The sequence below is a fragment of the Balaenoptera physalus genome (genome assembly GCF_965194825.1).
Source record: "Balaenoptera physalus genome assembly, chromosome: 13".
Classification (NCBI taxonomy): Eukaryota; Metazoa; Chordata; class Mammalia; order Artiodactyla; family Balaenopteridae; genus Balaenoptera; species Balaenoptera physalus.
Window position 1 is genome coordinate 106,865,220 of NC_138892.1, and position 12,974 is coordinate 106,878,193.

Sequence of the window (12,974 nt, forward strand, 5' to 3'; positions counted from 1 at the left end):
CGCCCCCTGTTTGGCATGGCCTGTGCTCTGCTCTCATTTTTGCTCAGATGGCAAAACCACGGCCTTCTGCTGTGACTTAGCACCTTATTATATCTGCTAGATGAGCAGGAGAGCCCTACAGGGCAGGGGCAGGGGCCGTGTGGCGGAGAAGGAAGTGCAGACTTCTAGAATATATGGCCATGTATGTAAACTGGTTTCGATTTTAAAGGCCTAAGGGGAGTTCTCTTGAAAGGAACGGACTGCTTTCCGCACACATCCTGCCCTTGGGCCGCAGTGGCCTCACCGCTCCTCCTGCAGAGAAGCGGCCACACGCACAGCGCGCCCACCCTGCAGACCACTCCGGCCATCCCCCCCGAACCCTTCTCCCAGCTCTGAGCGCTCCTCCCTGTCTGGTCACTGTGGATCCAGACGCCCAAGGTGGTCTCGGGCATTCGACATCTCACGCATCGCCTGCGTTCGTGCCTCAGTTTCCCTTTGAAGGCAGGAACTAGGTTTTGGGTGACTTTCCTTCCCAAGCCCCCGGCTCAGGGCCTGCCCGCGGAAAACCCCCCTGGGAGGGGGTCAGGTGCGAGGCCTGCCGCTGCCCCTGGGCCGCGCTCACTCCCGGCCCTCTTGCTGCAGGTCTTTGGCTCTGAACCCGGTGCAGAGGCCTGAGATGTTCATCATCGGGGCGCAGCCCGTGTGCAGCCAGCTCCCCGGGCTCTCCGCCGGCCAGCGGAAGCTGTGCCAGCTGTACCAGGAGCACATGGCCTACATAGGCGAGGGGGCCAGGACGGGCATCAGGGAGTGCCAGCACCAGTTCCGGCAGCGGCGGTGGAACTGCAGCACCGTGGACGATGCCTCCGTCTTCGGGAGAGTCATGCAGATAGGTGAGCGGGGGGGTGGGGCTGGAGCAGTTGTGCTTCCCGGCCTGGGAGCCAGGCCTCCACGGGGACCGGCGTGCAAGAGGGTGGTCTCGGGTGGCGTGCTGGCGCCCAGCCCCGGGGTCAGCTGGCCCTCTGCTTCCCGCCCGGCCCCGAGCAGGCAGCCTAGAGGCGCTCCCTCTGGGCAGGGGGCGGGGGTCTAAGCTGAGTTCGAGCGGATCGGGAAGCCCACCCACCACGACTGACCCCTGTCTCAGCTCCAGGGCCTCCTCTAGAGCTGTGGGCAGAGAGCTGAAAATTGCAGCCCTGAGTGTCTGGAGAGTTTCGCCTCTTCCACTTGGACACTGAGAGAGAGAGAAACTTTGGGCCAAATTGGTGATGGCTGTCATTAACCCGACCTAGATCCAGTCCCGGCTTTTTCATTTGAAAGGGGATGTGTGTGAAAGTGAGGGCGGGGAGGGGGAGACTGAAGGAGGAAGATGAGAGGGCCACCCCTGCCTGTATTTCTGTCCCGTCCCCTCTCCCACTCCTGGCCGAGGATTCTTTGGCTACCCTATTGCTTAGATGGAGGTGTGATCTGGGGTCTAATTGTTTTAGGTCCTTTTGAAATGCAGTCCTCCCCTCCCTGGCAAGAAATTGAGAAATCCGGCCCTATTCTACTGGTTCTTATCCCCAGGGCCATAAAAGGAAGGTGTTAGAGCACCACGTCCCGGCTCACATTCTCCCCCAACAGCTTCCCCCCAAAGGCAACATTCTGGAGTTCCCTGAGGCTGCGGTTTCTAGCAGGCCGGGACCAGGGGAGTTAGGGATTCTGCGCCTCTTCTGCGAAGGCCCCGCCCTCTCCTGACCCCTTTCCCCTCCCTCCCTGCCCCACATTGAGAAGTGAGGTCCAGGGAAATTACACTTTGAACCTTGCTTTCTCTTCTTCCTTCAGCATCAACTCAAGGTCCTTGAAAGGAATGCTCATGAGTTCCTGCAACAGTCCTGCTGGGCAACTTTCCCAAAACAATAGGCCTGGGGGTCAAATGGGATTCATTCATAGTTGATCAGTTCTTCTCAAATGCGCTTAGTGTCCGTCCCTTCTTCCTGGTGAGGGTCTTGGTTAGCCACTCTCCCTGCCTGCTGGCTTTCAGGTGAGGGAACTAGGATGGCCCGCGTGCAGAGAGAGGCATCCCGTAAGCACTGTCAGGGAACTAATATTTCTTTGGGACCTAGTGAATGCCTGACGTCGGCCGGATCCTTTTCATGTAATTTTGTCGCGTGAAGGCCCAAAAGCGCGGCTTTGCTTTAGGGAAGAAGGCGTGTCGGGAATAGAGACTCCGTGGGGTGCAGGTCTGCGTGGTGGAGTGACCAGTGAAAGCAGACGCTACCAGTCTCTGCCCTATTCTGTTACAAATGGAACCCCTCTGTTTGCCTCATCCTCACCATCCCCTTTTGCAGCTTCCCTGCAGGCTCATGCTGCCTGGGAAGCGGTCCTCCCGCCTCCCGCTGGGCCCAGGCATTCTGGCGAGTCCTCTCCCTGTGTCTGGCGGGTGGCTTCTGAGACGCCTTCCTTTGAGCCACTGCGAGAGTCCACCACCAGAGGGCAGCAGAGCGGCCTGGAGGGCACCAGGCCCCTCGCCTGGAGGCCAGGGAGGCCAGGGAGGCCAGGGAGGTGGGAGGCTCCTACGGGTAGCTGGGCAGCAGTGGAACAGAGGACGTGATATTGTCCTGCTGTCTCTGTGTCCCGGGAAGATGCACGACCTCTCAGGAGCTCCCTGGCTGCTGGTTTAGCAGCCTTTGTCCTCTCTGTATTGTTTCACATATAGAGACGCCCCCAGTTCTCTGCTGCTGAGAGCAGCACGAGGTCTGTCCTTAGGCTTCCCTGAGGCCCACGTGCTGCCCCAGGAAGGCAGAGCTGCCTGCACTCAGGGCCCGAATGATGCCCCCAACCAAAGGAGACAGAGTGACCACGGGAGATCCTGAGGGGATTCACCGGGACAGACCGGGATCCAACTACATGGTGGGCTGGACCCTCAGAGCCCTGACGTCTGCAGGATTATGCTCAGCTGCAGGAACGTTATTTTAAAAGGCAATTCTGAGAGGGGTGACTCAGCTCTGCAAAGCGTGTTTGCTAAAGAACGGTGGTGGAAGAAATCAGACATATGTAGCTTGGAAAAGAGAAAACATAAAAGGCATATTCGTTGTTTTCAAATCCTGAAGGGCTGTCAAATGGAAGAGGGATTAGCTCCAGAAGAGGGAAGTTATAGGGAGGCATCTTTCAGCTTACTCTAAGAAAGAACATTCTGGTGATTAGAGTCATTTTAAAAAGATGGAGTGGGTGGCCTTGGGAACCCAACCCGATTCTCCAAGGCATGTTGTAAAAGCAATGCTCACAGCGGATGGAGTGTAGATCCGGGCCCAGCTTCAGGCTCTCCTCCCTGTCCCTGGATGCCAGGTTGGGGGTTGCGGAACTGTTTTAGGGAGACTTCTCAGGCATGACTCCTTCAAAGGGGTGCCCAGGCCCTCCCCCCTAAGACCCCTTGGCCATCTTACCATCCTGGGAGCTCACATAGTCTAACTCCCTAGACCCATAGATCCTGTCTCTGGCTGTGGTTCACACTGGCTCAAACATCAGTCCCGAGGGCTGAATCATGAGCGTGGCTTCCCACATCACCTGGTTTCTCCTGGTGCTTCTCCTGCTCCACATCTGACCAGAAGCTGACCCCTGGTTACTGGAGAAAAACTGACCTGCCCTGTCTGTCCTGGTTGCAAACTTCACTGTGTTGTGCCTAGACCATCCAGAAGTAGGGCCAGGTGCAGTGACTGCAGACTGCCTTCCTCAGCACCTGCCCAGACGGGATTGTGGGATGGCTACCCCTGACCTTGGAGGCTCAGAAGAGGGGGTGGCGTGGGGAGCAGAAGATCCTGCCTGGTTTAATCGCTGAGATCAGGACCGAATCTCAGTTCCCTGCTAAGAACGCCTCCCCTCCCTCCATACCTGAGTCCATACGAGTATTATTTTTCATTTCTCATAACAGCGTTACTGAATGTAATTCACGTATGGTACAATTCAGCATTTTGAAGTGTACAGTTCAGTGTGTATTCACCAGATTGTGCAACCATCACCACCCTCTAATCTCAGGACATTTTCACAGCCCTATAAAGACACTGCGTACCCACAAGTGGTCACTCTCCACCTCTTCTCCCTCTTCCCCAAACCCTAGACAGCACTAATCTTTCTGTCTCTATGAATTTTCATATTGTGGACATTTCATATAAATGGGATCATACAATACATGGCCTTTTGTGTCTGTTCAATACAGATACAAAATGCCAAGTGGTTCACTTACCATAATAACTCAAGGTTCAACCATGTTGTAGCCTGTCCGCAGCACTTCATTACTTTTTATGGCTGAATAATATTCCATTGCGTGGATAATGCCACCTTTTGTTCACCCATTCATTCGCTAATGGACAATATGAGCTGTTTCCACTTTTGGGGTATTATGAATAATGCTGCAACGAACATTCACGTACCAGTTTTTCTGTGGACATATGTTTTCATTTATCTTGGATATATTCTTAGGAGTGGAATTCCTGGGTCACATGGTAGTTCTACATTTAACCTTTTGAGGAGCTGCCAGACTGTTTTCCAAAGCAGCTGTGCCTTAAAACGTTCCCACCAGCAACACATGAGGGTTCCGGTTTTTCCATATCCTCATCAACTTGTCATTAGTTGCCTTTTTGATTATAGCCATCCTCGTGGGTGTGAAGTGATGTCTCGTGATTTTGATTTGCATGTCCCTGGTGGCTGAGTGTTATTTTTTATCAACGTTTTTATTGAAGTAGAACATCCATCATATGGGTTCTTAAGCGGTTCACTATAGCAATAAAGTACACGGTTTGGATTTTTTACAGGAAATGATCTGGATATTTAGAAAGACCGTGCTGAGTGTCCGTGGAGGTGGTGCCCCAGTACCATCGGGTTGGGCGGCAGTGTGGACCTCGGGGGACAGAGGGAAACGGCTCAGACGGTTCTGGATGTTGTCATCCTAGTTCATTTCTACTCCTGGTCTCGGCCGCTGTCCAGCTAGATAATGCAGGCGTAAAAAGACAGATGTGTGACTCGTGGAGGGTGAGAAACAGGCCTGTGAGGGAGAGGTGTTTGCCAGGATAGAGCTGCACTGTGGGTCCCATGATTCGTGCCCGGTCTCGTTCCGGCCGTCCCACCTGGTCCACCAATGCCTCCAGGCCCCCCTCCCGTCCGCTCAGTCCAGCCTCCTAGGAAGGCACAGCCGGGGAAACCTCTCCGGAAGGGACGAGGTGCAGGCCGGGGCTGAAGGGACTCACGGGCAGACGAGTCAACTTCGGTTCCTGGTCCAGGGCGCTTTCTAACCCCGGGGGCCTCGGCAGGGAGAGGTGCCCCCTCCCGGCGCGCGGGCTGGCGGGGCGGCAGGGGGCAGGGGCCTCACCCGGCTCCCGTCCACCCGCAGGCAGCCGGGAGACGGCCTTCACCTACGCCGTGAGCGCGGCCGGGGTGGTCAACGCCATCAGCCGCGCCTGCCGCGAGGGGGAGCTTTCCACGTGCGGCTGCAGCCGGGCCGCGCGGCCCAAGGACCTGCCCCGGGACTGGCTGTGGGGCGGCTGCGGCGACAACGTGGACTACGGCTACCGCTTCGCCAAGGAGTTCGTGGACGCCCGCGAGCGCGAGAAGAACTTCGCCAAGGGCTCGGAGGAGCAGGGCCGCGTGCTCATGAACCTGCAGAACAACGAGGCCGGCCGGAGGGTAAGCGACCCCGCCCCACGCGCACCTGGACGGCGGGCCCCGCCCACACACACAGCTGGACAGGGGGCCCCTCCCACACACACAGCTGGACAGGGGGCCCCGCCCACACACACACACCTGGTCAGAGGGCCCCGCCCCACACACACCAGGACAGAGGGCCCCACCCCACACACACACCTGGACAGGGGGCCCCGCCCCACAAACACCTGGACAGGGGGCCCCACCCCACACACACCTAGACAGGGGGCCCCCCACACACACACACCTGGACAGAGGGCCCCGCCCCCCACACACACCTGGACAGGGGGCCCTGCCCCACAAACACCTGGACAGGGGGCCCCGCCCTACACACACCTAGACAGGGGGCCCCACACACACACACACCTGGACAGAGGGCCCCGCCCCCCACACACACCCAGACAGAGGGCCCCGCCCACACACACACCTGGACAGAGGGCCCCGCCCCACACACACATGGACAGAGGGCCCCGCCCATGCACACACCTAGACCATTGGCTGTTCCTGGGCTCTGCTGCGTGATGGCGGCTGGTCCAGGAAGGCGGGTGAGTCTGACCACAGAGATTCTTAGGATGCTGACCTAGATCCCCACACTGTGGAGCTCATCCTTGATTTCCAAAGGCTCCATTTCCCACGAGACACACGCAGTTGTCACTCTTTTAGGCTTATCTGTTTCTCCACAGGACATCCGTGCCTGTAGGACTTAGGTGCAGTCTCGTCATCAGAATCCCAGACACCTCTTGTCTTCGCTGCCCCTCCTGTGTCATTTGAACAGCTAGGGTGATTGGAAGTTTCGGCCATCAGACCTCGTCTAGGGTTTATGGTTTGCTTAGAGGCTCCGGTAAAGCAGAGCTGACTTTTCAGGGCTGCCGTCATGCATATCCCGAGACCCAGTCCGAAAGCACACTTCAGTACTGATGGCAAACACACTTGGGTGCTTTAACCTAAGTGGAAGTGTGGAAGGCAACCATCCTTTGAAGGCCCAGTCTCATCAATCTCATGTAAGAGGCGAGGGTCTTCTGAGCCTCAATTTCAGTGGAGACTAAAATAGGTTTGGGGAGACCTGGGTTTATTGTTTGTGCAGAGCACACCTGGGCCAGGGCTCTGGGCTTCCTGCACGGGTGCTGGAGAGCTCGGGCCTCATCTGCCGGCACCTGCTCAGGAAGCCCCCATGTCTCAGCACACGGCCTGCTCCTCTCTCCTGAGCAGGGTCTGCCCCGACGGGGTCTGTCTCTGCTACCGACTGGAGGCCTCGCTCAGCCAGAAGCTCTGTCTTCCACTCTTCAGGCGTCCACTGAGGATGTGTGTCCAGATCTCCCTGGAGAGAGGTCTGAGGCCCGAGTGCTGGGTGGCAGGAGGCCCTCCTGGCGAAGGGCCGGGGCCACGGACCTCTCAGGAGACTACACAGACCTCTCTCTGGGAGAGCTGTCCACACTCAGGTCTGTGTCAAGCCCGGGCTCGGGGCCCAGCAAGGTACTTAGTGAAGCCAAAGATGATCTAACGAAAAAACAGGAGCAGCAGTTTCTGGAGGAGAAATAAATTCAGAAATTTAATGTTGGTTCATTGGTGATTCAGTAACAGGATATGGATATACTTCTAAAAAGTGTTAATATATTAATTTTTTTAAAAATTAACTCATTTCATAGGAGCACATATCAAACAAAGGGGATTGGAAATGCCTTTTCTATGACTTAGCATCCTGTGGTGCTGGTAGAACATGGTACCCGTGTGTAAACCTAGCGCCATCACTAGCGTGACATCAAGTCAGAATTAGAATTGGTCATTGCCCAGCATCTTCCTTGCAGAGCCCACGTCCAGAGGCTAGTTTTGTTTAGCCAGATATGGGTGTTCAGCTGTGGCGTGTCAGGAGTTCGGGCCGTCGCTCTGATCCGTGGCTATCGTGCTATAAATCCGGGTGGAGAGACCAGAACTCTTCTGCTCTGAGGGCATCTGTGGAGCTGCCTCAGTCTCCCACGACTTCCTGTTTGCCAGTCTTTGGGAGTCTAACCGTGAGAGACTGATTAAAAAAAAAAAGGTTAAGGTCTTCACTTTATCTCCTGAACGCCCAAATTATACCCATTTTTCGAGATCCCACTTCAAATACCACGTACTCCCACAATCTTTCCCATCCCCCGTGGCTGGCCGTCTCTGCATCTGAGGCGCAGTGGAGCCTTGCGGACTTGGCTGAGGTGTTAGACTTTCCTTCCTCCAGCTCCTGAGGACCGGGGTGCCCTGGGACCTCTGCTGTGCTCTTGGTTGGGGGCGGGGGCGGTGTGCACGTGACAGTGCAGGGAAAATTCCCCGTGGCCTCCTAGCAAGAGGTCAAATTCAGGAAGGCTTTCCTGTCTCTGCTCGGAGCCGTGCTTGGGGCCCCGGGGCAGATGCGGAGGTGACCAGGCGCTCATCCTCATCCGGGCCCCACTTCTGCTGGCTCCTCATTTCTTCACCCTTAATTGTTTGTTTGCTTTTTCCAGCCCTTATCTCGGCTGCGCCTTCCATCAGCCTGTCCTACCCCCTCCCCGGCTTCCTCTGTCTCCTCCCTGCAGCCTCCTCACCTCTGCACAGCCCTTTATCTCTCCCCGGCCTCCATCTGCTCCAGGTGGGGAATCTCTGTCCCTCTCTACGTCTTATCCCCCCTCCAAGGAGCAGGCCTCGCCATCAATCACCTCCCACCTCCTCACACCTACACAGAACCTTCCTCAGGAAGGACTAAGCGGTGGCCGGGATTGAAAATGCCCTGGACTGGTATTTTACAACCAGATCTTTTTAAAGGGTAGGATATCTAGGATCTGACATCTTGACCACAGAGTAAATCTTGGGCATACTTTGCAAGAAATTTCTCTTGGCCTTTGAGAGCCTCTAATGACCTTGTTTTACAATACTGCAGCCAGGGGCGGTGGGTTGATACTGCCTTGTCACTCAAGGGCCTCTGAGCATTTTCCAGATGAAAGCTGCCTCGTCCTTGTGACATTCCTGCCAGTGACCAAGCTCCGTCACACCGTTAGATGCAGAAGAGGGGGCAGGGGCTCTGCCAGGGGGCGAGATGTAGACCTAAGAAAAATTTTAAAACATTCTCTTGCTTTTTCGGTTCGCAGCAAGGGCCAAAATTACCAACCTCCTTCTCTTGCAAGAGGAGCGTCTATATATTAGCAACAGTAAAATATTTAAAATACAAACAGTACCGTCTCTATGGTGTCTTTCTTCCTAGAAGAAGGTAGAATGGACGTCTAAATAGTGAGGGTCAGTGACGCTCTCCCTTCCGGATTTGTTTTACTAAAATTCCTGTCCCTCCCAAATCTCCTGAAGTGTTTGCTCCCCGTTGGAGATGCTTATCCGCCCCTCACCCCCAGTCACTCAGTGTCGGGTACACAGTTTTAGGCCCTTAATGTTTCCTCTTCTTCTAACAGCGCCAGCTGCCTGACATCCCTCTCTAAACCGAGGACCATTTCCAAGGAATGTCAGGCTCCAGCTCAGACCCGGGGGATTTGCGCCAGAGGAAGATTGCGGGCCCCGTCTTTGAAGTCCCTGTCGGAATGGGGTGTCAGTTCCTTTCTGCCTTCGGCCTGGAGCTGCCAGCCAAGTGCTGGTGCCTTTAACCTTGGGGAGGGGGCTGCCTGACTTCTCCACCCTAATCCTTTTTTAAGCCCCAAGTTTGGTGAGCAATCCTTCCTGGGTGGCCCTTGCACAGCTTATTGAGCCTCATGTAGAGCGACAGTTTCTCCACCCTAAAATAGTGGGAATAGTTCTGTACCAGAAAAAAATCAGGAAGAGTTTGGACAGGAGTAATGTGAGCTGATGCAGCTGAAGCTCCCTCTTGCACCTGCAGTGGTCTCGGCCGCAGTGCTGAATAAAGACACAATCTGGGGACTCTTGAAAAGAAAGCCAAGAGAAACCCTTGACAAATGAGTCCTGCCTGCGTCGGTGACAATAGCTGTGGCAGAAGAAAATGTTGGGCGGCGGACCTGCATCTTTATCCTGCCATCTGCGCTTCTGGGCCGGCTGCCAGGGCTAGTTGACACAATGCATCCGTATGCTTTCGCTGAAAGGCACTTTGTAAGCAGCTTTCTGGTCTGCTGTTGCTTTTCCATTTGGATTTGGGGTAGCCCACGTTCAGGTCCCCTCCCATTTTTGTGGTTCAGTGACTTCTGGGTGGATTTGTTTTCCAAGACATCCGCCCTGAGATGGACCCACCGGTCTGCTCTCCCATCGCAGAGGGCCTGCCCCTCCCCTGCCTCACAGCCACTCCCAGGGGGTGTCTTGTCACAAATGTGCTGTGGTTTATGGTGAGGCTCCGACGGCTCTGCGGAGCTAGTGACCAACTGTTAACACAGAAGAAGGGACCGTTTAATTCTTAGGGGACTTGACAGGATTGGGGGTAGCTTTCGGCTAGCCAGGGCCGTGCCAGCGGTCTCTGTTACAGGCTCCCGGTATGGCCGATTCTTTTTTCTGGACTGGGCTCCATATCGTGTAAAATCTAGACTCATGTGGCTGGTTTTTATTTGTTTTGAGACTTTGATCAAGATAGAAATAGCCTTTTTTTTTTTCTTCCTGTTGGTAACGATGACGCATTTCTTGTGACAAATTTCAAGTGATAATAAATGGGTAACAAAAAGGGCAAGTGTGCCATCCTGCTAGTGACTCAGACATGGCCGTCACCTCCCCAGAAGTTTTCTATGTGCTGTTCCTTTTATCCACTTTCAACCTGGAAAGACCTTTGGACACGGCTGGAAAACCGCCCCTCCGCACTCTCACCGCGCCGGCCCTCTCGTGCGCTCGCCCTCGCCGGCCTCCGGGCGTCTTCCGTCAGGGATGCTCCTTCTCATCCCCTTCTCTCTCCTCCCCCTCTCCCCGCAGGCTGTGTATAAGACGGCAGACGTGGCCTGCAAATGCCACGGCGTCTCGGGGTCCTGCAGCCTCAAGACCTGCTGGCTGCAGCTGGCGGAGTTCCGCAAGGTGGGGGACCAGCTGAAGGAGAAGTACGATAGCGCGGCTGCCATGCGCATCACCCGCCGGGGCAAGCTGGAGCTGGTCAACAGCCGCTTCAAGCAGCCCACCCCCGAGGACCTGGTCTACGTGGACCCCAGCCCGGACTACTGCCTGCGCGACCAGAGCACGGGCTCGCTGGGCACGCAGGGCCGCCTGTGCAACAAGACGTCCGAGGGCCTGGACGGCTGCGCGCTCATGTGCTGCGGCCGCGGCTACGACCAGTTCAAGAGCGTGCAGACCGAGCGCTGCCACTGCAAGTTCCACTGGTGCTGCTTCGTCCGCTGCAAGAAGTGCACGCAGGTCGTGGACCAGTTCGTCTGCAAGTAGCCAGGGCCGCTCGCCGGTGCTCCTCCGCGCTGCCGCACAGAGTCTATAGGATATAAATCTATATAAATCTATTTTATATTTGTATAAAGAAAAGGATGGATGGTAAATAACTGAAGGAAGAAAACGGAAAGGAAAAGCCTATTTAAGAGACGCTGGAAATCTTGGAGGATTGGATTTTGCTGGTTCTCTGCTCCCAGTGGGTGGGAAAAGGGCTCTGTCCCCGCCTCTGGTGGGGCCTCTCAAGAGGTAGGGACTTGGGACTGTTCCCTGTCTACCCACCGCGGCCTTGAGGACAGAGGTGGTGCTTGGAGGGGGAACTTGATGATGTCTGGAGTCTTTGCTGGGTGGGTGACTGCCCTGCGACCCTGGCCTCTGGGCCGGGCGGCCCCGTGGATTGGCGGGAACCCAGCCTCACGCCTGGCATCTTCTGGGTCTCGTCCAGCACACCGACCGGTTCCATGAGAGGCCCAGTGCCTCCTTGCACTTTCGTCTGTGTGCGTACTTGCAGAATCCACAGTTACAGGAAAGAGGACCGGCCCCACGCCGTCTCTGGGGACCACAGGGGGACAACTCCTCCCCAGACTCCGGGTCCTGCCTTTCCAGCGAGAACTGCTTTTCCTCCGCGATTCGCTGGCTCCTGCACCAGGAGGGAGGGGTCGTTTGACCTGATGTGTCAGGAAGGACATGGCCTCTCTGTGCCCGAGCTGCAGAAAGCCAGGTGGTGACTGGCGAGGGCGGATGGCACCGTGCCCCCGCGCAGGGAGCGGACGCTCTGAGGCTGCTGCCGGCCCGCCCCGCTGCGGGAAGCTGGGGCAGGCGCGGCCCTGCTCGGCCGGCCTGTTGCGGGCTCTTCTCCTGTGCCCCAGATGTAGTTTCCCTCTGACATTAAACACCCTCCACCGAAGTTTCTCTTTCCTTACTTGGACACACGGTTATGTTTCATGGGTCCTTTTATTTTCGATCTGATCCTTGGAACCCTGCTACACGGTGCACGCACGGCTAAGAGGGCAAGAGAATGGAGACGTTTCAGAGCCCTAGTCTGGTGTTACAGGGACAGGGGGACATCGTGAGAATTCATAAGGTGACGCGTGCGTGCACGCCTTCTCCCCAAGGGCAGCACAGAGTTAAATGATGGCCGTTAATATCACTGCTCTGAACAGAATTCAGAGAGTTAGGGTTAAACCTCACATTTACCTCCTCCTCCCCGTCTTCCCCATTTTACCTCCCAGGAGTCCTCCTGGGCTCTTGGTGACCACAGGCGTTGGGGATGCCCTCTGCTGGCTTCTCCGTGTTGCCATGTCCGGTTTGGGGGCCAGAACTTCAGTTTTGGAGTATCTGGGACAGGAGAGAATAAGGCAGAGCTCAGGCACCCTAGAAAAGGCAGGAGTTTCTGGGAGAGACACTGAGACAGGCTGTCCAGCGAGCCAGAAACCACAAAAGACACCAGTTTTATGTTAGAAAAATTTGTTTCCGGGGAAGTGATGGGATTACGGAATTAACTTGGTTATAATGAGCAAATGATGCTGCAGAACAGTGTAAAAGAGATTCTGCCTGAGGGTATCCACGGTCCCATATCCTGCTGTGTCTTTAGTACCTAAATAAGAACCTCCTGACCCGACACCGAGGAACGTCTGACGTAGGGCTGTGTTCCCTGTAACTGTTCCTCGCACGGTTACCCAGATTGGTCAACATTTTCAAGAGGAATGGTCCATGAGAGAAAGTGTTTAAACCAACTGGCCCACAAAAGATCAAAAGCACGTCCTTGGCTTCAATCGCTGGCATTTAACCAAATAAACCAACCAGTCACCCAAATCAACCGTGACGGTCGGGGTTTTGAAACACTGTCTGGCTTCATTGCCCTTGCCTACATCACTGGTCCACAGACCCCGAGAGTTACCTTGTATCAGGTGCTCAAAGTGTTGAAGAGCTGAGAGCCAGTTCATCCTCAGACACTTCAGAAAGTTAGTTGGGAGTGACTTGCCCACAATCCCAAAAAGTGGCCCCGTGTTCAC

At 55.5% G+C, this 12,974-nt stretch overlaps 1 protein-coding gene across 2 annotated transcripts in view; it reads left to right on the forward strand.

Annotated features, from left to right (window-relative positions):
- WNT5B (Wnt family member 5B) overlaps positions 1–11,894 on the forward strand; it is an 89,157-nt gene extending 77,263 nt beyond the window's left edge. For both annotated transcript variants that reach the window (XM_082422168.1, XM_082422169.1), the window contains exons 3-5: positions 622–869; positions 5,339–5,631; positions 10,504–11,894. In XM_082422168.1, coding sequence (XP_082278294.1) covers positions 622–869; positions 5,339–5,631; positions 10,504–10,962 — 1,000 coding nt within the window. In that variant the 3' untranslated portion in view covers positions 10,963–11,894. The remainder of the gene's footprint in view (positions 1–621; positions 870–5,338; positions 5,632–10,503) is intronic.
- Positions 11,895–12,974: the final 1,080 nt, after the last annotated feature.